This window comes from Podarcis pityusensis (genome assembly GCF_964106645.2).
Source record: "Podarcis pityusensis genome assembly, chromosome: 13".
In the NCBI taxonomy this organism is placed as follows: Eukaryota; Metazoa; Chordata; class Lepidosauria; order Squamata; family Lacertidae; genus Podarcis; species Podarcis pityusensis.
The window spans coordinates 50,972,008-50,999,480 of NC_138038.1; the positions used below are offsets into that span (position 1 = coordinate 50,972,008).

Here is a 27,473-nt window from a genome sequence, read left to right on the forward strand (position 1 = left end):
GCAGTTCAAAAGCACGCCAAAGTGCAAGTAGATAAATAGGTACCAATCCGGCGGGAAGGTAAACGGCGTTTCCGTGTGCTGCTTTGGTTTCACCAGAAGCGGCTTAGACATGCTGGCCACATGACCCGGAAATACTGTCTGTGGACAAACACCAGCTCCCTCAGCCAGTAAAGCGAGATGTGCGCCGCAACCCCAGAGTCGTTCGCGGCTGGACTTAACTCATGGGGTCCTTTACCCTTTTAGTGTTGTGATAGTTTTTAATGTTTAAGTATCTCTTGCTAGCCACTACGTGGGCTATCTGAATGTGTCTTGGCAAGTCTGTCTAGGCCTTTAAAAATGCAAGAGGAATTACCCCCATATATACTGCCTTATATGAGCTAGACTCCTGACATCACCAATTTGGCCTCAAAGTTACCCAACTTGCATTTCAAAACGCAACCCTCAATGTCTAGACCTGCTTAATGGTCCAACCACCTTTCCTGTCACATGGATTGGGCCTTACTGTTCTCCTGTATGTGCTTCACCTTCCGTTTTTATTCATCTTTCTTAGAATGATCATCTGTGGTTTGGGCCTGTTTTTATTGATTTTTGTAATAATAATAAAAAACACATGCAGGGGCTGAATAAATATTATTATGACTGACTGTAAGATCAAAAGGCAACAATGGCTCCTGATCCACACACAGAATCCAGAGTCCCTTTCCCATGAGGAGCCATCCACTACCACCCAATTCCAATCAATGGGCCTGTAATACTATGAACAATAGGCCCCGATCAATGAAACATCGGCCTTGTTCCAATCGGGTTTTGCAGAAAGTGTTCTGCCCCTGCAGTTTCTAAATCTTCATCCCAAGTACCATAAGTCTGCCAAGCCCACTCCCTCAACGACAGAGGCCTCCTGTTCCAATCCTGACACTGGCCCCACTACAAAGAGGCTCCTGCCTCTCATAATCCCCAAACACAGGCCTCTCCGCTCCCTTCAGTCCTGTTGCCCTGCTGTCAGGCAGCCCTCTCTGCTCCTGTCAAAACTGGCATATGGCCACCAAGTAGCCAGCTGCTCCCATCACCTCTAGGGCACGCTTTTCTGACATGTGCCTCACCTCACATTCCCTACCCCCAAATCACAAGGCGTCACCCCCAACCCCATTTACCCGAAAAGCACGGCCCTTTCAGCCACCTGTGCCAGGCTTATAACCCTTCCTGCCTACCTTAAGAATAAACACTCTCAGTGCATGTGTACCCCCCCCCCAAAAAAAGTTGCATTTGCCACAACTTCTCGCTGCTCAGGCCCAAAGAGGACGAGGGAGTTTGGGGCTTATTCCCTCATGTGACACTGGCATGGTTCCCATTCTCCAGAGATGGGGTGCCCACCCACTAACCCCCCCTAAAAACAGGGGGATCACGTTAAAAAAAGTGGGGGTCCTTTTCACAACAATTCATAGGAGCAGTATCTCTCTCTCTTATTTATTTGTATACATGAGGGTGTGCTTGCAGATAACCGCCCCCCCCCCAAAAAAAACCAAGTCGAGGACGGGGAGAGGGTGAGGCTGTTTACAAAACAAACCACCCCTCCCCCCCCCCCACACACCCTGAGGAAAGCCGAGACGGGGTGTCAAATAAGGGGGGGACAGGGCTCCCCAACAACTTTCAGAAAGCGTCGAATATTATTATTATTATGAAATAGGGGTGATTTGAAACAAGAGCCCCCTCCCCACACCTCAGCCCCGCTGGTCTCCCTCGCCCCACGCGCTCTCCTCAGCCTCCTTCGAAGCAGACTGGGACTCTCGGCGGCCGCTCGAGCCGTTTGGCCGGCGGCGGCGGGGGGGGGGGAGGGGAGGCTGGCTCGGACGTGGACCCCCGACCCCACCCCCGCCATCGGAAAGGTTCCCAAAGGCCGCCGGGCAAGGGGCAGTCGGCGCTGGGTGAGACATTGCCGCGAAGGGCAACGGGCCGAGGGGAGGAGAGGCTAAAAAAGAAAGGGGGGTGGAACTCCGGGTCCCTCAACATTCCAAAGCCGTTGGGCAGCGCGCGCGCGGAACGGCGGTTCGCGGGAAGGGCAGTTGGCGCGAGGAGGGCGGCGGGTTGGAACTCCCGGCCCCTCGGCGTTCGAAAGCCGTTAGTTGTTTACAAACAAGCTGCCCTCCCCTTCCCCCCCCCCCGCCAATCCACCGCCCTCCCGCCAGTTCCGAAGGCGGCGGGGCAGATTTCTAATTTTTTTGTGGTGGTTAATATAGCGCCGAATCTCCTGAGGGGTCAAATTAAAGGGGCGACCGGGAGGTTGGGGGGGGGGAGGGGTGTTGTTTACCTGGAGGCGCCTCTGTCCCTTCAGCTGCCGCCGGCGTGGATGCTGTCGGTGTCAGTGGAGCAGCCTCCTCAGCCTGAACAGCAGGCGGGAATATGTCGCCTGGGCTGTTGTCCCCTGCTCCTTCTTCCTCCTCCTCTTCCTCCTCTTCGTCTTCGTCCCCCTCCACCTCAGACACCACCATCTCCTCCTCCTCTTCCTCGTCCTCCCTCAGAGGGGAAGCCATGGTGGTGCTGGAGGAGGGGGGTGGGGGAAACACAAGAGAAAAGCAGAAGGGGGGGCAACCCCCCTTCCCTCTCTCCCTCTCTCACACACAAAAAGCTCTCCCCCACTTCAGATCACCTCAGTTTAAAAAAAAATAAAAAAGTCCCATGAATGAAAACAACTCTCCTTCTTTACAACTTTGTCCTTCCTGGAAATGTTTCCTCGACCCCCTTCTTTAAAAAAAAAAAAAATTAAAAAAAACGAAGGGGGGAGTAAAGATATATTTAAATTCTGAGGGGGGAGTTCAGGATAATATTTTCCACAAGACCAAGAAACAAAAATGGCCGCCCTTAAATTATTTTTTAAACAGACCCCCCCAGGAGGTAAAAAATATATAGGGCCCCCCCTATATAAAAAACAAAAAACAAAATGGCTGGCTTAATTTTAACCCCCTCTTCCATAGGGTTAAAAAGATCTCCCCCCTTTCAAAAAAAAAATCAGCTCCAAATTTAAGAGGGGGGAAAAACATGCAAGAAAACGAAAATGATAATAAAGATAAAGGCTTTTTCTTCTTGCTGTTATATTTTCTTTTCAATCTCCAAGATCTGTGATCATGAACAATATTTAGACATTCCTGGCACTGGGGGGAAACTGACAAGATTTCTGCATAAAACAAAGATGGCTGCTCTAAATTATTTCTTTTTTTCTTATGCTCTCCCCCCCACCTCCCTCAATAAAAATATTTTTTACAGGGAGGGGGGAAGAGAGAGAGAGAAAAGGTTGGATTAATCAGTACTCATGCTCAGTTATGACATCAGCATAAAATTGTTAAAGGTTAACTAGTTCCATACTAGTAAGACCATGACTTTTGTGTGTGTCTGTGTCTGCTTTACTAGCACAAGAGAAGAAAAAAAAGAATAGGGGTGGTTTTTTCCTCCCCCCTTTTTTCTTCTTCTTCTTTTTCTAACTTTAAATACTTCAGAAGGGAGTGGTTTATTTCTCTCCTTTTCCTCTAGGGCAAGAAAGGAAGAAGAGAAGAAGAAAAACCCCACTGATTACTGCAATTCATTAAAATATTTTATCCATGCTCACATTAATGGATTTCACTGTTTTTCTAGATGAGTGCTGTTTTGTTTTTTAAAAGGTTTTTTCCCCCCTTCCTAACTTCTGTGTGGAAAATCTATCCTAATAAATATATTTTGCTCCCTTAAACGCCCCCCCCCCTGAATTTACCCTATCGTGTTTGCCCCACTGGGGTAAATCAATTTAATATGAAAGTGTAGTTTTAGCAAATACCTTGATTACAAAGGTTCCCCCCCCCCTTCTCTCACCAAAACGTTGGGGTTTTTTTTTTTTTTTTAGCTGATTTTGAAAATAATTATGGCCACAATCCAACACTGAGTGTGGTACATTGAAGTCCCAAGAAAGTCGCTGGGCGTAAGGATGTATACCTCTCTTACGGATTGTGGCCCTTACTTTCTCTCCCTGTTTTATAAATGGGAAAAGAATGTACCACTAAAGGGAAATTAATAAGTAAAATGGAGAAGCATTTTATAATAATTAAGAATGGCCATCACATTTTATTTTTGAACAAGCCTCATGCATCTAGATAATTTGAGTTTAAGACTTAAAATACAGTTTTGAAAAAGTTAGCTTTTATTTGCGGCCTTTGATCTCAAACCCTCTAATAATGATGGAGGAACCAATAGGAAGTTTTAAAGGACTCAGTTCTTTATTTCTTCCCAAACCAGGTGGCTCTGATAATCTCTCATTTTAGTGTCTGTTATGTTGGAGCAAGTGAGACTCCTGCCTGCACAAATAAGGCCTGCAAAACCTCCATGAGCCATTCCATATAGCAAAATACCCCACAAAAAAAGATGGAGTTTGGAAGGGACATGATAGAAGTGGAGAAGTGAAGCTGCAATCACAAGTAAGTCCCAAGTGAAGTGCAAGTTTGCACATTACATAGATTCTAATAAAAAAATTCCTTCCTGTAGCACCTTAAAGACCAACTAAGTTAGTTCTTGGTATAAGCTTTCGTGTGCATGCACAATTCTTCAGATAGTTGGTCTTTAAGGTGCTACAGGAAGGAATTTTTTTATTTCGACTATGGCAGACCAACACGGCTACCCATCTGTAACTGATACATAGATTCTAGTTCAGATTGCAGGTCATTCACTACCATGATAGGAAGTTACAGCTATTGAGGTATCTTCAGCCTACAATATCCTTGAACCCAACTAAACTGGATCCAAGCATGTGTCAGAGTACTGACCCTGCAAAGTGTAATGTTTGACTCACCTGAGTTTTCCTACCTGCATAAGGAAACTACAAATAAAAATCAACTCTGTTGTTGGGGACTACTGGATAACTGCTTCTGCCCATTGGATCTGACATGGGAATTTAAAAAAACTTAAAACATATTTTCCCCAACTTCAGTCTTACACTACACTGGCAATATACAAGTATAATGCTCGTATCACTTTAAAAATCCATTTCTAAAATAAACCACTGTTGGTTTCACACATCCCACATTTTTATGAGACACAAATCTGTGCTGATTTAGAAAAAAATATTATTTAACTGTCTTCATTAGATTTTCATTTTTACAAATGATTCTGGGAAATTTTGGACCCGACCCACCCACTTCCAGATATTTAAGATAAATTTTGAGGTTAAGATCCTGTTGCTGAATGAGGGCCTTGCCAAAAGATTGTGTACAAACACAATGCTTACAAACTATTCCAGAGGCATTTCTCTTATTCTTGCAGTACCCAAATACCCCAAAATACTTTAGTGGAGGCTTCTATGACGCTTGTTTCCAAAATACTTCAACTTTATTGACATTGAAATTGAATTGCAGGTGAATTCCCAGTAATTCTGAACTAAACCTGGTAGCAAAGTTGATCAGCCTTCTAATCAATTTTGAAGAGAACAAGTTTGTCAATTTTCTTCTCTCTGTATTTTGTTGGAAGTAAAAAAACAACAGAAACGCATGAAATGGCACCTGAAAGAAAGTTGCATTGACCTCACGGTGGGGCTTCTTTTCATGCAAGTGTGTTTGAAATCATGCAGCATCACATCTGAACCGCTCTCAGTGAAGGTAGTAGTATTGCGGTCAGTCGTACCCTTATTTTAAATTATTTGCAGGGCTAAACTTCATGGGGGGGGGGAGAATTGGAGGGCAATCCCAGCTATTAAAACATGGCCGCTCTCCAGTGAAAGTGTTCAACCTAAGCCTAAGCTTATTCCCCTGTAGACTAGTTACAAGCGTCCACAGAGGACTAACTGTGCCTGCAGGAGATACCGTTTGCCAAGCGAATGTTATCCCCCATGTGGCTTTTATATTTAACGCAACACCCTCTGAAGCCCTCCAGGAGCTTGGGCGCCAATCCCATTCACTCATGTTGAAACATTCGCCTGGCAATGCTGGAAGCCAATGCTCCAGGAAGAGCTTTGGAGGTTTCATGCTATCAAAACCATTTTACATTAAAGTGGCCTTTTTTAAAATTTGTATACAGAGCATGTCTCTTCCTGGTGGGGATGAGAAGGGATCAAGCGGTCCATCATCATCTGAATTTCAAACTTGGAATTTCACTACATTGGTGCATTATATTGCCTGCCGGTTAAAAATGAAGCAACGAGAACAAAGTACAAATTTCCAGAGAAGGGGGGAAAATCCCTTTTGAATCTTGACCTGAGTTGTTTGTGGCTTGGTCCTCCTTGCTCAAGGGAACAGCATGAAAAAAGGAAAACATCCTTTTCCTTCTGTCTCTTCTCTGCCTTTGATGTTTTTTCACAATGCAGTTAAGTGTCAGGAATCCTATCAAGGAACCTGCAGCATGATACTAATAGGGGAAATGTAGAATTTATTTCAACAGCTCACACACACAACTGCATCTTGTCTTTCAAGAGGGTCAAAGATGTGTTGCTCATTACCCCACAAGCCTGCTCTTCCCTCAAGGGAACTGCTGCTGTTTGGCTCGGGGGTGGGAAGAAATATTTCAAGGCCTTTCCCCTGCTGATTACAATGTGACTGACATAGACACACACACACACACACACACACACACTTCTGTGAAAGCCTGTGGAAACACAGGAATTACACACTTTGATTCAGAAAATCAGAGTGCAGGTGGCATCTGTTGCAAATTCATCCCCCCTGACCTCAGGCGGTTTATTGACACCTTCCATCATTCAGAAACCAAGAGCAAGCACTCCCACCTCTTGGCAAAATCCTCAAATGTCTTAAGACTTCTGGCAAAATTATAACTGATTTTGGGGGAGATTTGTTTTTCCATAACCCGCATGTCTCTGCAACTGGTCCTAGGAATTTTGGCTCACTAGGAAATGAGAATCACTGGAGGATTTCCAGGTCAGAGGTCACATTCTCTAGTGTTTCCTTCAACCACAGCTGTATTGGTGTGTCTTTCCTTCCATCACAAGGCACTGGATTGTGGACAGCTTGAGCCATTTCCCCACCCCCCAATTTTACCAGATGAAAGTTTGAAATATATTAAAAGTTCATAAGAACCCACAACTGATTGAATGTAAGCATTAGCCATCCTGTTCATTTATAGTCAAGGATTTAGAGTAGGCGCTACAGAGCAGGGAGGGAGCCAGGCATTGTACAGCAGGCCAGCCTACTATTGGTGACTGCTTTAGACCTCATGGAGCCAGTCATTTTATTTATTTTACTAAATCTACACCCTGTCTTTCCTCCAGGGAGCTAAAGGTTGGCCTAGAATGGTTATCCTCACAACAACCTGCCGGCACCCGCTCCGTCTTGGGAGACAATGGAAGAGTGAACCTTTGAGAGTGAAGTCAAGCCGTTAGTTACAGCACCTGCTGTGGCTGTGGCAACTGCTGTGGGAGAGACATGTTTTGTTGCAGCTGCGGCAGATGAAGATGTCCAGTTTCACTGTTAGAGATACACCATGGCATGTCTTCTCTCTGCACTCCTCCCAGTGTTAATTTCTCCTGAGGTTGTGTTTCTACAGCAGTGACCTGACTGATTGTCTCCAGGTGCTGTGGTCATCTGCAAGGGATTCCCACATTGTGGGGGTGATGTTGCCAGCCTTTACATGGTCTGCCGACAGGCCTGGTATCTGAAGCCAGCTCCCTATAGAGCACATCCTTTGGGATCCTAACATCTTCCACCACGAAGCCAGCATAGAAGTTGCTGAGACAGGAGCATGAACATACTGGGAATGTGGACTTGGGAGAGCACATCCTTCTTTGAGACTGTGTCCTGCCACGGGACACCCAAAATTCTCCCTGATGCAGCACATGTGGAAAGCATTGAGACGTCGCTCCTGGCAAGTGTAAGTTTCCCACGACTCACAACAACCGTGTGGTAGGCTAGATTGAGAGGGTGGTGGCGAAAGGCTAAAGGACATCAAGCAAGCTTCATGGCTGAACAGAGATTTGAACCTGGTCTCTAACCAGTATATCCCATAGCCTCATTCTCCACCTCATACCACAGAAGCTTAAACAGTGGCTGTCACTAAGCATTAACCATTAGATGGCTGGTTTCAGGCAACACTATAATAAGGAAAATATGTCAAAGACAAAGTAGAGAATTCAACACCAGTGTCTAATCATGCAATGGTTTATGAGAGACAAGGGAGGAGAAAGTCATAGGGACAAGTTTGTTTTTTTTGGAATGAACATGTGGAAGGAGAGACCACGTGGTCACAAGCAATTCTCTCATTTTTAAGAATAAGCATATCCTGCCTTTGTCTTACAAAAATGCAACAGTGTAATAAATCTCAGTAAAAATATTACAAATATATTTTTTAAGTGCAACCCCTTGCATGTTTGCTCAGAAATAAGACCTTGACTCACTGCCCAGTTTTTTGCTTACAGAATTTTAATCCAGCTCTTCAGGCAAAAAAAAGGGGGGGCTCTCAGTGTGTCTTATGGATCACTAAAAAGAAAAGAAAACCAAACTGTCCCTGCCACCAGGCTTGCAATATAAAAAGACACAACACAAAAAGGAAATGGATTGGGAGGGAGGAGGAAATAAGTCTAATGAGGTACACGGTCGTAATTACAAGTTATTTTAATGACCATATGGGATGCAAAAGTTCTAATAGAGCAGGGGCCAAAATGTGCTGGTCTCACAGCTGTGCCAATGGAATTAAAAATTAAATGAAAAAATAAACTTAAAAATGAAAGGGGGGGAAATGGGGAAACGAATGACCCTGCATCAGTTCCATGCTGGCTAAGGCTGATGGGAGCTGTAGTACAAAACATCTGGAGGGCACCAGGTTGACCAAGGCCGCAGTATAGGATTGCAGCATAAGGGTTGCCAGACAGCAGATAAAATCTACCAGGAAATTACTGCTCCACCAAACACTATGAGAAAGGCCATGCCTTTGCAGTGCAGCAGAAGTTCAGCAGTGACATAGCCAAACAGGCCTCTTTTGGCCAGGATTCCACAACTGGGGCCACAACCAGGTGGTAGTGCAGGGAGAGACAAAAGCACTGCAAGTGCAGAAGAAAAAAGAAAAAACCAGGCATCATTGGCCAAGAGCAGCTGTTCTTTCGAGGCAGAGTGGGCAGGGTTCCCTTTTCACAGACAGGACAGCGGTCGCAAGTCCATCTGTTCTCTATACAAGTCCGAGCCTCCCTGAGGTTATGGGACCTGCCAGCACCACACCACAAGAGAATTGTCAACCTTCAAGTCTCACTTCATAATCCCCACTTGCAGAGAGGGGTTATACTTTTTCCCTTCTGCTGCAGCTACCAGGGACAGCACCCATCCAAGGGGGCAGGGAGAAAGGACAGCTGGCCTGATGTGACAGCCTGCGGCCTTGTTGGCATGGCATGGGAGTAGACAGATGCCCATTATCTCTGCCACAGTTGGGGGGGAGAGCTTAATGCCACCCCCCTAGAAGGGACAGAGGGAGGAATGCGAGGCATGTTCCCAATGCGGCGGCTGCAAATGTGGACAGAGAGCAGTTAGGAATGGAGGAAACTGCTTTATACAGAGGCAAGCCATTGGCCCACCTAGATTAGTATCATTTGCACCAGGGGCAGCTAACCTCTAGCTCTCCAGATGTTGCCTGAAGAGTTTTAGCATATGGCCCTGTGAATTGTGCAATGACAGAGCTTGTAATTTGCTGGCTCTTCCTTAATGTTAATTGTCCACTGGCAATTTGACGACTTGCCCTGGAGTCACATGAACTGGCCTGTTCCTTAGGCCTTGAGTACCAGTTCTAAAAGAGGGTCTTAGCGGCACCTCTGAATAAAGCTTTTTAATAAAGTTACTCCTCATTCTCATTCTCGGTGTCTGTTGCTGGACCGAGAAATATTACAGACTGCAAGGCCCAACAGGAACACGACCACAGCCACATTACGGTGCTTGGCCACAGAATTCTGGATCGTTCTACTCTTTGGCATAGTAGCGTACCCTTGGGTTGCCAGGGCTCCAGCTCTGACATGATGTTTCCAGGTTTGCCTGGGCCACTCCAGATGGGCGAGAGCTCCTTTAATTAAATAAATGTATATTAAGAAGACTGTGCATGCAGCTTGCAGACTTCAGTCCGGCTTCAAATTATAGCATATAGGCACTCTGGAGGTGTCTGCCCTCTGTTCCCCCTCTTCCAATTTACTTCCATCTCCAGGGCCCACCCTTGTGATATCTCTGGGGGCTGCCCTGTAATATAACTAGGGGTGTCTCTCCCTGACATCACTGGGGGCCACCCCTAGGTTTCAGGTTTGGACCCAGTAATCTCAGGGTCTGGGATGCTTCTGACCAGGTGACCTATACACACACAAAGCTTGCAAAACCTGCTTCACTTCCTCTCATATAAAGTGTGATAATCAGGAAGCAAGATGGATGCCGGAAAGCATCAGGAGAACTGTAGGTGGAGCCAAAGTGACCAAGAGACAGTGCAAACCATCCCTCCCACCAAGGGTGCGAACTTGAATAAAATATTGGGGGGGGGGCAGGTAAGTCCCGACGTGCAAAACTGATCACAAGACACACCGTTTGAATGGCAATGCCCATCAACTTGGAGGGAGGGTGGCCCCCTCATATATTTTATTGGGGCTGAAGGGACCTTTGCCCCTAGGAGTTAGCTCCTATGTCTCCCACCCACCCTGACTTGGTACCTCTCTCAGCTCATACATTTGCTGTTACAGCTCCAGGAAGTTAGGTGTAAGAGCAACTGCAGCAGATACTTTCAGGCTTATTACCAGCAGGCCAGGTGTGCCTTGGGGGGCTGTATAGCTGAAGGAGCGTCTCCACCCCCATCGTTCAACCCAGACACTGAGGTCCAGCTCCAAGGGCCTTCTGGCAGGTCCCTCTCTGCGAGAAGCGAAGTTACAGGGAACCAGGCAGAGGGCCTTCTCAGTGGTGGCGCCTGCCCTGTGGAACGCCCTCCCATCAGATGTCAAAGAAATAAACAACTACAGTATATAACATTGAGAAGACATCTGAAGGCAGCCCTGTTTAGGGAAGTTTTTACTGACTGATATTTTAATGGTTTTTTGTTTTGTTTTGTTTTGTTTTTGAAGCAGCCCAGAGTGGCTGGGGAAACCCAGCCAGATGGGCAGGGTAGAAATAAATTATTATTATTATTATTATTATTATTATTATTATTATTGGTTCCTGGCCTGGGATGCACGCTTCCAGAACCATCACTTCACTCAACAGTGTTGCTGCTCCAAGCGTGCCAGCTTGTTTGTGTATATATAATGCTTTTTGTTTGTTTTCATTTTGGCACAGGCACCACATGCAGGTGCAGTTTTTGAAGACTGTGAGGAGTGAGACTGGATCACCAGTAACCATAAGGAGCAGTGGGAAAGTGGTGCAGGAAGATGCTCAGGCAGCTTAATGTGAGGAGCACGCAGGGTGCCTATTGGGAAAGACAGCTGGAGTCCTGAGGCCAGCTGGTGTAGCACTGTGCAAAATCCAAGGTTAGTTTCCTTCCTGTTATCCATCCTCTAACCTCTCCTTTCTGACACCTGTCAGTCTTTGGTTCATCCTCCCTTGCAAACTGTGGTTTTCCTTTTAATACCCCCAACATATTCTAAATGATAAAATTAACTTCCCAAAGGAAACTCCAAAATGTGAAACTTCCCTCTGTATTCTGTGCCGTATTTGCGTCCAATGCTATTTTCTTACAGTAAGGGTGGGGTGGGGGCGGTTGCTCTGTTTTAATGCCCCCTCTGGGGTTGTATGTCATTGTATGTATATATCTAAAATATCTGTATGGATTTGCAAGTTCCTGTTTCCTGGTTTCTAAGTGAAATTTATTGTTGTGAACATCTTAGGATAGCAACAGGAGAAAGGCTTTTGAAAACACACTACAAGAAATTAATCAGTCTTCAGAGGGATGGAGATCCCAATCATAAATACATCATATGAAAGGAAGCTGCACTGATAGCAGCAGAACCTGCTTCTGCATAATGTATTTGGGGTTGGTGTGTTTAATGCTTATTTGGCTCAAAGTACACTTTAAATTATTCTGGCTCAGTATGCAAATTTCTAAGGAAACAGTCTTTTCGTTATTTCAAAAAAATCACACACCACTTGATTGTAAAAAACCTCAATGCGGTTTACAAAAAGAATAAAACAGTAAAATTATTGGTTAAAACCATTAAAAACAACCATTTAAAACATTTAAATCAGTGCTAAACTGAAAACATATCAAAATGCAATGTATCTGAGTAGGCCTTTCTAACAAAAAATGTTTTTAGCAGGAGAAAAAAAGAGTACAATAAATTGGCAGGAAGTTCCAAATTGTGGGTGCTGCCAACTAAAAGATCCATTTCTTACAGATGTGGAACAAATATTGTGTGGCACCTGTAACAGTGCCAGTTCTGCTGATCCAAGCAGTCGTGTGGACATAGAAGGTGATCTCACAGGTAAACTGTCTGGGGCTTTATATACTATTAGTAACACCTTGAACTAGGCCACGTAGCAAATTGGAAGCCGGTGAATTCCTTACATTTCTTTTGTGCTAAGCATAGGAATCATCTATGGTTCTTCCATTTCTGATAGGCCTCCAGCACTAAGCAAGCGTTCCCAAGTATCTGAGACTGGGTAGGCTGTGGCCTTTAGAAGCTAAGAGGCTGGGTTTGCTTTTTCAATAGCCTCCCCTGAGTTCTGTCATGCTCTTCTTCTAAAGCAAGATCTCCCAGCAACACACAGCACCACCATCACTTTGCCTACAGACACAGGTTAGCAAGCAGGGAGCCCAGCTGTTACTGTCTCTCCCACCAAAGCAATTATCACACAAGTGCACTCACTGGAGGGGTTATGGCTCACCACAGGCCTCCCTGATCCCCCGAGTCTAGCTTGACTCAGCTCTAAGCGCTTCCTTTTCTGCCGCACTGGATGTCCCCGCATGATCCACAGATGTTCCTACCCCCATATTCCAGGACTGCTGTTTGATATTTCCTTTTCTCTCTGTGTGTGTTCCATCCAGTTCTCAACAATTAGCTAAGAACTATTTTTTGATTAGCAATCTTGACGCAGCATGCTTGAACAGCGAAAGCACATAAAGGGAGAGAGGTGTCCGGAGTGGCTGCTTCCCAAAAAAAAGTCATCTCCTTCAGAGGTCTGACAAAGAGTACTTCAGAAGCAACATAACACCTTCTTGACTAGAAGAAGCACTTAGGGGATCTGGATGAGCTGGGAATTCTTTTAGCAATTGCGTGCATTTTAAATTCTGTCTTTTCAAAGCTGAAGAACTGTCTTTTAAAAAGCAGTTAAATAACTTGAGGCTTCTTTTCCATATGAGAGAAAAGAAACACAAATTGTGTTGCTTGGTGGCAATTATGGAGGCGTCAGAAAGGGAGAAAAATCATACTCTCAGCTGAGAGAACGGTCACTATCTTCCCAACTTCTATATATGAAAAAAGTGGACATTCTGGGAACAGAAATCATTTTTCCATTAGCACATGTGAATACAGATTTAGCTTCTCTACAAATACAGGTTTCTTTTGTATCTGCAGGATGACAAAGCAGATTTCTCCTGCAATCCTGAAGAGACTTTCTTCTGTGTAAACACATACGGGATTGTGCTGTCTGTGTATGACTTCTGAGCTCGAAAGTTTGTAACCATGTTTGGCTCTGATAACCCCAGGGTATTGATAATAGGTATTGGCTCCCTCAACATATTAAATCATTTGACCCCAAACCACAGTGTTTCCAGATTTGTGGGAGAGGAGAATTTTTGCCATTTACCCCAACTAATGCGGCAGTATTATAGAAGATGCTGGAATTGTAATTAGGTTCCTTTTTGTGCCATAATAAAGGTATCGACTCTACATTCGCATTGCCAACCTGGTACCCTCCAGATGTTTTGGACTACAATTCCCATCAGTCTTAGCTAACACATTCCAGCTGGGGCAGATGGAAGCTGCAGCCCAAAACATCTGGTTGGCAAAGACTACTGCAGAATCTGTGTTTTATTTATTACATTGTTATCATGCCTTCCTCCAGGGAGCTCAATGTGACTTTACATGGTTCTTCTCCTATAACCTTCACAACAACCCTGTGGTGTAGGTTAGGCTGAGATAAAACAATTGACCTAAGGTCACCCTGAGCTTCATGGCTGAGTGGGGATTTGAGCCCAGGACTCCCCAGAGTCTCAACAGCCAGAGGATGCTTACATGACCCAACAAGCCCTCCCCAACTCACAAATGCAAACAAACCCCACTGCAGACAACCACAGACAACCAACCACACCCTGCCCCCCAATACCTCTCACTACCAAGGAAATGCAATAGAAAAATAGAAAGAGAACCTACCCAATGGACGCTGGCCCAAAATGCCACACATACACTATACAAAAGAATATAAGCCTCGCCACCCCCATCCTTCCTCTCCCCCCCCTGCTTCCCCATCACTAATGTCTCACAACAAATGTAACTGATTTGTAAGGAAGACTGCACAACCTGGAAAAAAAGAGACAAGGCATGTATTTTTGTAAACCAAGAAAATCTTTAACAAAAACAAATTAAAAAAAAAACCAGCCAGAGGATGTTAGTAAGCTTAATAACAAAGTTTGAATTTCAAAAGGCTGTGGGGAAAGGCGAGTGGAGGTGCATGTGTCCTGCTCCAAATGAAAAGGTAAAAGCAGCAGCAGTGCTTCTCCCATTGGCTATGACCCTGCAGAATAATCAACCACTGAATGTGAGAGTCATTATTCTATATTTAAAACCATTTCAAGGGTTGCGGTACAGACCTCAAAATGGCTGCTTGATGCGCCACTGCTGACATCTAGTGGATACATCCTAAACTGCTCCTAAGTCTAGGGTGGATGTAACCAAAGGTGGGTGAAATCCTTTTCCATTATTATTATTATATATTATTATATCGTTTTTTGGTACCTTCATTTCCAGCAAATATCACACTCCAGGCACATGGGACAACTGGCCCAAGAGTGCCCTTGTACAGGCCTCATACTGGATCAAGCCCATGTTGACTCTCATGTTCTCGTTTCTCCCTCAATATTAGCACTGTGTCTGCTTTGTACAAAAGGATTTAATTTTTCTGTGGCACCTCCTATCCAGAAAGTTTCCCTGAAATACAGAAGCTTCATCATCTCATGTCTAGAGTGAATTTTCACAAACGCCATTTTCCATCTCTGTTGCTGACTTCTGGGTAACCAGTTCCAAGGTGGGCCGAGAGGAAACGCCTTCCTGATCAATGGAGGAAAAGCAGGGTGCGCCCTCTTTGCAAACACAGAATCTGGAGGTGTTCTTCTGCCTGAGAAACACATTTACTGAAGCTCTCACAGATTTTTTCAAAAGGTTTTTTAGCAGAGGAAGGGCAACAACCCTGCCGTCCCCAAATGTAGACTCCTTCCACCATTCACCCTCCTCCCAGGGTTCTTTCCTCAGTATCCCAGTAAGTCTCCCATCTGAGTAACTAAGCAGCCTTAATGAGTTGGAAGGGAATGTGTGTGCTATGCAAAAATCACAATGTGGGAAAGTCTGTGAAGCCAGACAATGCTTCTCTCGATTCCTGCAACCTCTGCCGCATGCCGGGGACAGCGAATCACAAGAGCAGGCCCTGGCAAAAATCACAATGCAGGAAGAACGTGAAGCCAGCCAACACCTCTACGTAGCTGCATCTTTATTTTGGACATTGTGATATATCGCTATATCGAGATGTTTAGTTGGTGATATATTATTGTCAGGGAACTGACATCGGAGCTAGAGGCGGAGGGAAGGCTCTCAAATGATGCTGGAGAAGGGCCCAGCAGGGAGAGAGGCAGCTCAGCAGATGGGGAAGCAAATCAGCGCAACACCCGGGATAGAGAAGGGCAGATGGGGGAATCGGCGAGATGGCTCCAGGACTCTTCACCGGACACCAGCGGGGAGAGCACAGGTCCTAGGCTACCCACGCCCTCCCTGCGCAGAAGACTTCCGCGCAGGGAGAGTAGGAGGAGACTTGGCGTCAAACAACTTTTATGTTGGAAAAGGTTTAAGAAACGCCCACTGACGGATTCTGCTAGCGACTGAGGCAGCCACGAAGTGAAGGGCTGTCCAGACAGAAAGGTTTAACCAGGCAACATAGCCAGGAGAGGCGGCAACTTACGCACGAGCAACCCATACTCATTACAATTATGATGCTGAAAATCAGATATTGCTCAACCCTAGCTGGGACCTGGGAGCCCAGGGTTCAAATCCCAACTCAATGAGGAAGTTCATAGAGTGACCTTGGTTCTTTCCTGCCGTTTAGTCTAACCTACCTCACAAGGATTATTGTGAGGATAAAATGGGGAGGGGAAAGCCATGCATGCTACCTTGAGCTCTGGAGGAAAGGTGAAGCATAAATCAGATAAATGAATATACAGGTGAAACTCGAAAAATTAGAATATTGTGGAAATGTTCCTTTATTTCCATAATTCAACTTGAAAGGTGAAACTAATATATGAGATAGACTCGTGACATGCAAAGCAAGATATGTCAAGTCTTGATTTGTTATCATTGCGATGATCATGGCATTACAGCTTATGAAAACCCCAAATGTAACCATCTCAGAAAATTAGAATATTCAAGGAAATCAGCAAAACAAGGATTGCAAATCGAGCAAGATTGGACCTCCGAGAAGTAGAAGCATATCTCGCTTTGTATGTCATGAGTCAATCTCATATATTAGTTTCACCTTTGAAGTTGAATTCTTGAAATTTCTTGGGGAAAAAATATTCTAATTTTTCGAGTTTCACCTGTATTTTGGAACTATCGAAATCAGGCAAGCACCTAAAATAGAACTGTAGAGTTGGAAGGGACCCCAAGGGTCATCTAGTCCAACCCCTGCCATCCAGGACTCTCAATTAAAGCATCCATGACAGATGGCCATCCAACTTCTGCTTTAAAAACCTCTAAGGAAGAAGAGACCACCACCTTCCGAGGGAGACCGTTCCACTGTCGAACGGCTCTTAACGTCAGAAAGTTCTTCCTGGTGTTGAGTTGGAATTTCGTTTTTTGCAACTTGAATCAATTGGTTCAAGTTCTGTACTCTGGAGCAGGAGAAAACAAGCTTGCTTCATCTTCCATGTGACAGCCCCTTGAGAAGATGGAGGAAGCTTGTTTTCCCCTGCTGTTCTGGTTTAACCAAGCCTTCTTAGAGAACTAATTCGACTCAGTGTTGGTCATTTGTTCTGCATCTTATGATTTTAGAATTTTACAGCAATTGAAAGGTTTTATTGCACATGATGCATTTTTTAAAGGAGTTGGTGGTTTATAAATATTCTTATAAATAAGCACGCTAGATGAGGGGCTGCTGGGGTGGGGGTGGGGGGCAGCTTGGCTGGAGATGGGACCAGTTCCTTCTCCATTTTGGGGTTACCTAGAGCTCAGTGAGGTCATCGTTGAAGTAGAGCAGGATGGCTGGGGTGAAGGCATCAGCGTCCATGTAGAGATTGTAGAATTCCTCGTCCTCATCCGGAATGTTGTTCTGCTGCAGGTTCTTATCCATGTCTAGGTTGACGCGTTCATATTTCCACGTATAGCTGGCCGCATGGGCGTTGTAGGGCAAGTACCGCCGAAGGATCTCCCACATGGATTCCTCTGCACAGACCTGCGGAAAGCACCATGTTACATCCATGGGTGGAATCACAGGAGGTCCAAATACACCTGAAAACCAAGTGGTTCCCTTCAGCCTCCACATCCTGGGGAGGCACAGACAAGCCGGGCAGAATCGAGGTCCACAACACTGTCCCATCAGAGGAACATTAGCAAAGGAAGAGGGACAATTGCCAATAATATCTTGGGTGTTTTTTCTTTCTTAAATCCTACCTTTGCAAAGGTGGGACAGGACTCACCTCAAGGGTATGTTCCTGAGAGGTCAGAGTGTTGATGATCCGTATGCGTCTGGTTTTGGCAGACAAGATGCCCACCTCGTAGTTGCCATCTCTCCACCAGGGCAAGCCAAAGTCATTGGCCCAGTCTGTACGAGGCAGAGGAGGTGGGATGTGCACAAAGCGACCTTGTGGGGTGTAGTACTTAAGGCATCCTGTTAGAGGGTTAATGTGTGTCTGTATCTGGAAGGAGGGAAATCAGGGCCTTTCTCAGTTAAGAGGGGAGTGGCTTCAAATAAGTCTTTCTTTCTTTCTTTCTTTGGTAAATTTCTATCCCACCATTGTTGCCAAACCCTGGGACAGCAAGTTGCAGCCATCCCATATACACCATAAACTCAGGAGCAGGCAAAAAGATCACTTAAAGCAACCAATATAAATTTCATACTGAGAAACCTTTTTAAAATGTGGGCAGTTCCAGAATTTACATCATGTAAACGCCAGGGAAAACAGAAACATTTTAAGTTTGCACCAAAAGGAAAGTACAATATGTTACTACATAATGTGCCATTCCTGGCTGCGGAACCCCAAGAAGCACCTCTCTGAAGGATCATTACAAATGGGACAGGTTGATACATGGAGATAAGAGGATTCAACATGCATGACAAACAGAATATGCCCCAAAATGGGATTCCAGAAACAATTATTTTGGCATTTGCAGTGATGGAAATGTTTGCTCCTTTTTACTCTGCCCTTCAGGACCTAACACAGAGTCTTTCAAATGTATTCTGTTTGGGACAGCAAGTCAAGGAAATTGTTAACAAACTAGTAATGATACAAATGAGTCCTTAAGAGAAAAGTCTGAAAGCGGCGAAATCAATTTTCTGAGCAAGGATGGCGGGACATTATGCAGGGGAAATAATAAAAGATGTAACAAATCACATCTGTGACTGTGAAGATGGGAATAAACTTACAAAGAACTGAGAAATATGTATGTAGGACACTGGTTAAATTGTGGAGTGGGCACATGTTTCTCCCTCACTGCGGTTTTAGCATCCTGTCCCTGGCAACATTTCCTTCTAATGCTGCAGCCTTTGCCAACATGGTGCCCATGATAAGTTTTGGCCAACAACTCCCCATCAAAGCACATGTAAGGCACCAGGTTAGCGAAGACTGTCATAGTGCAGCAGTGCACATCTGTACACATAGGCCAACAGAAGTAGGACATTGCGCAAGCTTTGCAAACAGCAGAAAAGTCTGCAAGAGCAATAGCAGTCCAGAGAATGGGGTAGGCAGAGGCAAAGGAGTCAGCTGTGGAAGCCTGGGTTGAGAATTAAAATCCTATGCCCCTTTTAATGTGTTTGTGGGAACGGAAGAGGGTATTGGTTTGTTCTTGCTTTTATCATGGAATTTATCATGTATTGTATTCTATAATTATATTGTATTGCATTATATTGTAAAGTTTTATCACATATTTTTATATTACATTTTTAAGTTGTGAACTGCCCTGAGATCTGAGGATGAAGGGCAGTATACCAATTTTTAACAACAACAACAACAAATTACCAGCAACACTCTTATGGAAGAAAGAATCAAACAAACAAAAACAAAACTCTGATTTTCCAAGAGTTTTCCACTCCGACAAGATCTCTGCCCTAAGTTGCCCGGAGTGCCAAGAGCTGCAGGTACTCACGTCTTTGGTTTTGGGGTTGAACCAGTGGGTAATGTCTTTCCCCGCTGCTTCTAGAATAGGCTTCAATAAGAGATCACCTGGACAGGCAGAGAATATAGATAAGGTACATGTGAAACTTGCCCATCCTTGAGTCACACCAGTGCTCTAGCTAGCCCCATATTATCTTGTTTGACTGGTAGTCTTTCTTCACAGTCTCCAATAGAGAGGAGTCTATATCTGAAGGAGCGTCTCCACCTCCATCGTTCTACCTGGACACTGAGGTCCAGCGCCGAGGGCCTTCTGGCGGTTCCCTCACTGCAAGAAGCCCAGTTACAGGGAACCAGGCAGAGGGCCTTCTCGGTGATGGCGTCCTCCCTGTGGAACGCCCTCCCACCAGATGTCAAAGAGAACAACAACTACCAGACTTTTAGAAGACATCTGAAGGCAGCCCTGTTTAGGGAAGCTTTTAATATTTGATGTATTACAGTATTTTAATATTTTTTGGGAAGCCACCCAGAGTGGCTGGGGAAGCCCAGCCAGATAGGTGGGGTATAAATTATTATTATTATTATTATTATTATTATTATTATTTCCCATCAGAAGCAAGGAGCCATTTTTTTTAGCCAAAGGAGCACGCTCCCTTGTGGGAAACCTCAAGAGTGTCATAGGTCAGTGATGAATGGGGCTAGAGGCAAAAGTGAGTGGCATAATGCATGTGTACACAACCACCCACCCACACCCCTCTATCCAGGGAAGGAAGAGGCACAGCCATAGCTACAGGGAGGGGTGGGGCGCTAGCGCAGTTTTTTTTGCCCTGGGTGAATCCTCCAGAGGGGCGCCAATGAGGCTCGCAGCCTGTATGTGTGCGTACACAAATGGGGGGGGGGGGAGGTGCCAAACTGGGTTTTTGACCTGGGTGAAATAAAGCCTAGTTTTGCCCCTGGGAAGAGGCTTTGTTGGAGTTCAAGGACACGTTCCAGCCAGGCAAAAGCGCTCAAGGAGGTTGCAAAGAAAGGCCAGGGAGGGGTGTGGCCTGGGGAGAATTCCAAGGGCCAAATATAGAGGCCTTGAGGGCCACATTTGCCTCCCAAGGTCTCAGGTCACCCACCAGTGCTTTAAACAAAAACAAAAAAAAGCTGGAGAGAACCTTGTAAAGAACGTGCTATTTTCCAAATTAGGGAAAAACAAAAAGGGACACATTTGGGATCTTGACACAGGAGGGAGGGAGGAAAAGCAGGACACAAGGCCTGCGAATGCAATGCAGTGGAAAAACAACTCGCACCATAAACGTGAGAGAAGAGCCCTCTTGCTGGATCAGGCCTCCTAGCCAAGCACCCTCTTTCCCAGCAGTGGCCCAAATGAGGCGCCCTCCTGGAAAAGGCAGTGGCCCCACTTCCCTTGTGAGGTTTGCATGGGGAAGGTAGACTGCCACTGAACATGGAGGCTCCCCTTTAGCCCTGGTGGCCGGCAGACCCTGGATTTGCCACCCCCGACGGACGCCTTCTGTTGTGCATTCAGCATTCCCTCAGACCCACCCGCCCCCCCAATAATAATAATAATAATAATAATAATAATTTATTTATACCCTGCCCATCTGGCTGAGTTTCCCCAGCCACTCTGGGCGGCTTCCAATCAAGTGTTAAAAACAATACAGCATTAAATATTAAAAACTTCCCTAAACAGGGCTGCCTTCAGATGTCTTTTAAAGAGAAGATAGCTGCTTATTTCCTTCACATCTGAAGGGAGGGCGTTCCACAGGGCGGGCGCCACTACTGAGAAGGCTCCCTGTAACCTCACTTCTTGCAATGAGGGAACCGCCAGAAGGCCCTTGGTGCTGGATCTCAGTGTCCGGGCTGAACAATGGGGGTGGAGATGCTCCTTCAGGTATACAGGACCGAGGCCGTTTAGGGCTTTCAAGGTCAGCACCAACACTTTGAATTGTGCTCGGAAACGTACTGGGAGCCAATGCAGATCTCTCAGGACCGGTGTTATGTGGTCCAGGCAGCCGCTCCCAGTCACCAGTCTAGCTGCCGCATTCTGGATTAATTGCAGTTTCCGGGTCACCTTCAAAGGTAGCCCCACGTAGAGCGCATGGCAGTAGTCCAAGCAGGAGATAACTAGAGCATGCACCACTCTGGCAAGACAATTTGCAGGCAGGGAGGGTCTCATCCTGCATACCAGATGGAGCTGGTAGACAGCTGCCCTGGACACAGAATTAACCTGCGCCTCCATGGACAGCTGTGAGTCCAAAATGACTCCTAGGCTGCGCACCTGGTCCTTCAGGGGCACAGTTGCCCCGTTCAGGACCAGGGAGTCCTCCACACCAGCCCGCCCCCTGTCCCCCAAGAACAGTACTCCTGCCTTGTCAGGATTCAACCTCAATCCGTTAGCCACCATCCATCCTCCAACCGCCTCCAGACACTCACACAGGACCTTCACTGCCTCTGATTTAAAAGAGAGGTAGAGCTGGGTGTCGGGACGCAGGTGGCATTGTGGGTTAAACCACAGAGCCTAGGACTTGCCGACCTTCGGCGGTTCAAATCCCCGCGACGGGGTGAGCTCCCGTTGCTCGGTCCCAGCTCCTGCCAACCTAGCAGTTTGAAAGCACGTCAAAGTGCAAGTAGATAAACAGGTACCACTCCGGTGGGAAGGTAAACAGCGTTTCCGTGCGCTGCTCTGGTTCGCCAGAAGCGGCTTAGTCCTGCTGGCCACATGACCCGGAAGCTGTACGCCGGCTCCCTCGGCCAATAAAGTGAGATGAGCGCCGCAACCCCAGAGTCGGTCACAACTGGACCTAATGGTCAGGGGTCCCTTTACCTTTACCTAGAGTTGGGTATCATCTGCATACTGATGAACACCCAGCCCAAACCTGGTGACCTCTCCCAGCGGCTTCATATAGATATTAAAAAGCATGGGGGAGAGGACGGGACCCTGAGGCACCCCACAAGTGAGAGCCCAGGGGTCTGAACACTCATCCCCCAACACCACTTTCTTGAGTGGGGAAATCTGCCGGCTGCCCTGGGGCCGCCATAGGGAAGTGCCAGAGGCTGCCTGCGTTACCCTTGTAGGCCTCGGCCAGGGGGCTGAGGTCATAGACCCGCCCCATGTAGGAGACCCAGAGGTCCCAGGGCCGGTTGTGCACCTCCACCTCCTTCGGGGTGTAATAGCGCGGCCGGTAAACGTCCATCGCCGGGAGGAGCCAGAGGAAGAGCGGTAGGCCGCGTCCGTCGCTGCCATGGCAACGAGAAGCCGCCGCAGCGCCTGACGGGAAACGTAGTCTGGGCCGAGAGGATGGGCGCAAGGCGGAGGGAGCGCGCGCAGAGCCTGCTGGGAGCCGAGGGGCGGGGAAGCCGAGCGGCCTGCTGGGAGCTGTAGTCCCTCTGCCGGCGGGAGGGTCAAGATGGCGGCCACTGCCCTTCCAGAGCCGTTGCAGCAGCAGAGGGGAGAGGAGAATGGCTGTGGAAACAGTCCCAGTCCTGGGGTGAGGAGCCCGGGGGGGGGGGGGAGGCCTACAGATATGAGAAAGGGGGAGGACATAACGGGGTGGGGTGCTCAAGTAGGGGAGGAGAAGGAGGTACCCTGGGGATAGAGAGGGTAAGTACATTGGATGGGGAATGGGAGTAATTGGGAGTGGGGGCATAATAAGACACCCCCCCAAAAACAAATTTAGGCTGGAAGGGCCTAGTATGGTGTGGTGGTTAAGTGGTTTTATTGTGGGGGGGCGGCCCTCACTAGTGGCCTTATTTATGTACAATGATACCTCAGGTTGCATACGCTTCAGGTTACAGACTCCGCTAACCCAGAAATAGTGCTTCAGGTTAAGAACTTTGCTTCAGGATGAGAACAGAAATCGTGCTGCGGCGGCAGCGGGAGGCCCCATCAGCTAAAGTGGTGCTTCAGGTTAAGAACAGTTTCAGGTTAAGAACAGATCTCCAGAACGAATTAAGTACTTAACCCGAGGTACCACTGTATGTATTTCATTGCAATTTTATGCCACATTTTCCTCCATGCAGCTCAAGGTCCACCTTGCAGGTCAGGTGCTGCCTCTCAGCTCGCCTTACCTCTCAAGGCTCTTGTGGGGATTAAATGAAGAGTGGGTCAGGCAGGAGCAGCAGCATATGTGTCCCCTTTGGAGGAAAGGCAGGGTTAAAATTGTAACAAACAAATAAAAAGTAAAGTGGGGGGGGGGAAGAGGCTTACCTACAGGGTGGGTCGGGGTGGAAGGATAATACGTATTTATTATGAGTGGCTCTTGTGCTCGAATCTTGCTTCCTGATTTCCCTCTGGGGCACCTGGTTGAGAACAGGATGCTGGACTAGGTGGGCCACTGGCCTGATCCAGCATTTTCTCCTTATGTCCTTATGAATGTGGGTAGCCTTTGTTGGCTTGAACATTGGCCCTGCCGGCTGCTCACGCAGAGTTTTCCTGTTCTAGAGTGAACCCTTTTTTGGTTTTCATCAGTACCCTCTCAACTGTTTTGTAAATCTTTTATGGTTCGATTTGGAGAAGATGCCTTCTTTTCTACTCTGTAACGAATCCTATTGACTGTGAATAGTGAAAGGAACTTATAATAAAATATTATTGGTTGGCAACTAATCCATGAAAGAACCATCTCCATCAAACACTAGATAGAGCAAACAGGTTAAGGCTCTACATAAATTGCTGTGTGTGTGTGTTTTGTAGGGTGTTGGCATATAAAATAAGCAAATTGTGTGTTGTTCACAGGAGTGAACATGACACCTGTTTCATGAAAATTCTAACACCTCCTCTATCACTTCTCAGCTGAGTTACCATTCTAGGTAATTGGGAAAATATGAACGCACTTGACTGTCAGTGATGTAAGGGGAGAAGAAGGAAATGGTAATGTAATCATCATCATCATCATCATCATCCAGCTTTCTCTCCCAGACCTGGACTCAAGGAAGCTTACAAAAATTAAGACCACAAGGATAAAATATGAAAAGCTAGAAACAACGACAGTATTTTAAAAGTAATTAAACAATAATAGAATCAAGACAATATTTTAAAAGTTCATTAAAATTTCAGATAGTAAAAACAGCACAGCACTGTTAAAAGCTCTTTCCTTAAAAACAGTTCCCAAAAAGCCTTTTGGAATAAAACGATCTTCACGTAGCGAAGAGGGAGCTGGTCCAGCCTCTCTAGGAAGGGAGCTCCAAAATTTGGAAGCAGCCACTGAGAAGGCCCTCTTATAGCAAATTTAAAAGCCCTGTGTAAATGAACCCCCACCACAGGGCATGAACAGATCCTGAGATATTAAAAACCCACCACCACAAATTTGCATTCTAGAGCCTACCCAAGAGAGACTTCCCCAAGCATTGCCCATATGCCACCATGAGGACTAGAGGCTTGGTCTCTCTCTGGAAAGCGAAAAAGCAGGACCTGGGAGTGGGAGGGAAAGATACCCTAATGCATTTCTTCCTACAAAGTATTATGGAAAGAACCCTCTGGCCTGCGAAGACTAACCCTTTGAACGTTTCTGCCAGGACTCTGGTGAGGAAAAAGCAGACACGCCATACCTGCAGGCCCGCCGGAAGCTGGAGAACCTCCTCAACAAGAGCATGCGCATCCGAATGACGGATGGGCGGACCCTGGTGGGCTGCTTCCTGTGCACCGACCGAGACTGCAACGTGATCCTGGGCTCCGCCCAGGAGTACCTCAAGCCCACAGGTTAGTTCTCACCTGGGGTCTCCACCATCGTTCCACCAGCTTTCTTTCTTTATTCATTTCCTGTTTAATGCTTTCCACGTGTTTTTGCTTGTAAGCCGATTGTGGCTATTGAGGAAAAACTCATGCAATAGCGGAGTGAAACAGAGAAAAAGATTTAAGTACTAATAGCGAAGAATTAGGTTGGGGGGCAGGAGAGGGTTGTGGGGCTTAGCAGCTCTCCTGGCAAGACAGAATTTCAAGGGGGCTTCTTGAAGAGGGATAAATAGGTACCGCTCCGGCGGGAAGGTAAACAGCATTTCCGTGCACTGCTCTGGTTCGCCAGAAGCGGCTTAGTCATGCTGGCCACATGACCCGGAAGCTGTATGCCGGCTCCCTCGGCCAATAAAGCGAGATGAGCGCCGCAACCCCAGAGTCGGCCACGACGACCTAACGGTCAGGGGTCCCTTTACCTTTACCTCTCTTGAAGAGGAGAGGGGCATGTGCCTGGGGGACGGAAGCCCCTGTGTTCTTTGGAGGGAGCCTTTAAGTGCCCGGGAGATGAGGACAGCCTTTGCCAACCTGGGGCCCTCCAGGCGCTTGGAACTACAACTCCCATCGGTGCCAGCCAGCACCCTGCGAGCTGTAGCCCCAAGCCTCTGGCGGGCCCAAGGCTGGATTAGGAGCAGATGGGACTCTCCTTCTCACCCTCTCCCTCCTTTGCTCTGCAGACTCCTTCTCCGCCGGAGAGCCCAGAGTCTTGGGTCTGGCCATGGTTCCAGGACATCACATTGTCTCCATCGAGGTGGAGCTGGAGAGCCTGGCCTCCTTGCAGTACCTCTGATGCACCGCCAGAGGGCAGCAGGCCTCCACCGTTTGACCGAACTTTGGGGGGGGGGGAGGAAATGCGGGGAAGGGCCACAGGTCCCAGTTTGCTGCAGGGCAAGAGACGTTTCTCCTCCCTTCCCGGCTAGACCCGGGTTTTCGCCGTTGCCAGGGAATGAAGCTTTCCTGGCAAAGCTGGACTGGACCAGTGCATGCACTGTGAAACAGGACACCCCCCCATCTCCAGGACTTGGAAAGGGGGTGGACTTAATGTTTGCGTTTGTCAAATGTTTGTTCAATCTGGAAAAGAATCCCATTGCTGTTCTGAATTATTGTGGGTTTGTTTTCTTGTAACGCTTGGACCTCGTGTGGGCCATGGACAGACCTTGGGCTGCTACCTTTGTGGCCTGCTGAATCCTGGGGAGTTCTGTTTGGTCATCCCCACTGATGAAGATGATGGTGGATTTATTTATTACCCTCCCCCTAAGGTCCCCGGTATCAGCTGGCTGGCAAGTTCAGATGCTTTAGTTGAGATTCCTGCATTGCAGAAGGTCTCTTCCAACTCTACCGTTCTCTGATTTGCAGTGTGGGAGCAGGGGGAGAGAGCTAAACAGCACAGGAACAGATACCCATCACATATTTCCATCTCCATATGGAGAACTAGCAGAGGCTCCAATGAGATTTCAAAATACAGCTAAAAACAGCAGCTTACGTTCAGTGCCTCTGCAGCTGGCTAGATCTGGGGTTTCACCACTACCATTTTCCCTTTGAAAGCAAAAGCACAGAACTCACCAGTGTAGTGAACAGCGGGGGCAAAGCCCACCCCTAAATGGCAATAAATATAACATTAAATTTTACAAAGAACTCCCTAGGAAAAATGCATTTCAGTTGCTATAAGCTCATTTTCAAGAGGGCTGTAGAATAATAGCAGCTCCGCTTATTTCTTTGTTGTTGTTGGTTTTAAAAACACCACCTGAACAAGAAAAAAATACCTTTTGTAACTTGCATGACTTATTTGCAAGATTCTGCCTTTGTTAGATGAAGACGCCAGGGCGGTAGAGTACTGAATCCACTAGCCCTTGGCAACTGAACTCCGCCATCAGCTTCTGAAAATTTCTCTTATGTATTCCCCACATGCCGCCAATATTCTTTTAAACCACAAGGGCTGGAAACAGGAATGGCGCCGTCACTGCAGGTAGAGTCCAGTCCTCGAGACTGCCTTCGTTTGTGGGGTGCACTGCAGAACCCATTCTGCTGCCCTGCTGGCAACAAGGGCGTTTAATTTACCAGCTGGATCTGAAAAGGTGCCATCAGCGGCTGACATTTTTTAATAGGGAAAGCCTTTGCCACCAGTTCCCTGGGAAGAAGCAGCAGGATTTGCTCCCAAGCTGACCCGTGCGGCTGTTCCATCAGCTGCAAAGCAGTGCAGGAAACGGTATCTATAGATAGACCGGGGTCTTGTCTTCTTTGGCTCCTCTTTGCTCCCACATCACAATGGGGAGCTTGTACACGCCAGCAGCCGCGTTATCTTATCCGAGGT

The 27,473-nt window shown here is 46.7% G+C and overlaps 3 protein-coding genes and 1 long non-coding RNA gene across 16 annotated transcripts in view; 2 read left to right on the forward strand and 2 right to left on the reverse strand.

Annotated features, from left to right (window-relative positions):
* The window catches only part of CHD3 (chromodomain helicase DNA binding protein 3), a 58,188-nt gene extending 55,524 nt beyond the window's left edge, over positions 1 to 2,664 (reverse strand). For all 3 annotated transcript variants that reach the window (XM_080979581.1, XM_080979582.1, XM_080979580.1), the window contains exon 1: positions 2,306 to 2,664. In XM_080979581.1, the coding sequence (XP_080835707.1) occupies positions 2,306 to 2,528 (223 nt within the window). In that variant the 5' untranslated portion in view covers positions 2,529 to 2,664. The remainder of the gene's footprint in view (positions 1 to 2,305) is intronic.
* LOC308462402 lies at positions 1,721 to 17,574 on the forward strand. Of its 7 annotated transcripts, none has more exons than XR_013979106.1 (7): positions 1,721 to 1,922; positions 3,523 to 4,436; positions 5,370 to 7,830; positions 11,244 to 11,434; positions 12,299 to 12,385; positions 13,478 to 14,799; positions 17,442 to 17,558. It is a non-coding gene; the product is annotated as an uncharacterized lncRNA (long non-coding RNA). The 7 variants fall into 7 exon arrangements; XR_013979107.1 differs by having other exon boundaries at positions 4,258 to 4,436; XR_013979110.1 differs by lacking the exon at positions 1,721 to 1,922 and having other exon boundaries at positions 3,460 to 4,436; positions 5,370 to 5,609; positions 6,028 to 7,830.
* Positions 5,074 to 22,746, reverse strand: CYB5D1 (cytochrome b5 domain containing 1). Of its 5 annotated transcripts, none has more exons than XM_080980025.1 (5): positions 22,505 to 22,746; positions 19,466 to 19,542; positions 17,800 to 18,018; positions 17,325 to 17,555; positions 5,074 to 9,999 (listed from the first exon to the last, which is right to left on the reverse strand). In XM_080980025.1, the coding sequence occupies exons 1-4, from the start codon at positions 22,629 to 22,631 to the stop codon at positions 17,325 to 17,327; spliced, it is 654 nt and encodes a 217-aa protein (XP_080836151.1). In that variant the 5' UTR covers positions 22,632 to 22,746; the 3' UTR covers positions 5,074 to 9,999. The 5 variants fall into 5 exon arrangements, 4 of the variants coding, with proteins under 4 accessions (XP_080836151.1, XP_080836149.1, XP_080836148.1 ...); XM_080980023.1 differs by lacking the exon at positions 5,074 to 9,999 and adding an exon at positions 13,258 to 13,392; XM_080980022.1 differs by lacking the exon at positions 5,074 to 9,999 and adding an exon at positions 14,823 to 15,542.
* A 22-nt stretch (positions 22,747 to 22,768) lies between these two features.
* NAA38 (N-alpha-acetyltransferase 38, NatC auxiliary subunit) lies at positions 22,769 to 26,262 on the forward strand. The gene is made up of 3 exons (XM_080980080.1): positions 22,769 to 22,925; positions 24,949 to 25,132; positions 25,840 to 26,262. Exons 1-3 carry the CDS (start codon positions 22,845 to 22,847, stop codon positions 25,950 to 25,952), a joined length of 378 nt encoding a protein of 125 aa, XP_080836206.1. The 5' UTR covers positions 22,769 to 22,844; the 3' UTR covers positions 25,953 to 26,262.
* Positions 26,263 to 27,473: the final 1,211 nt, after the last annotated feature.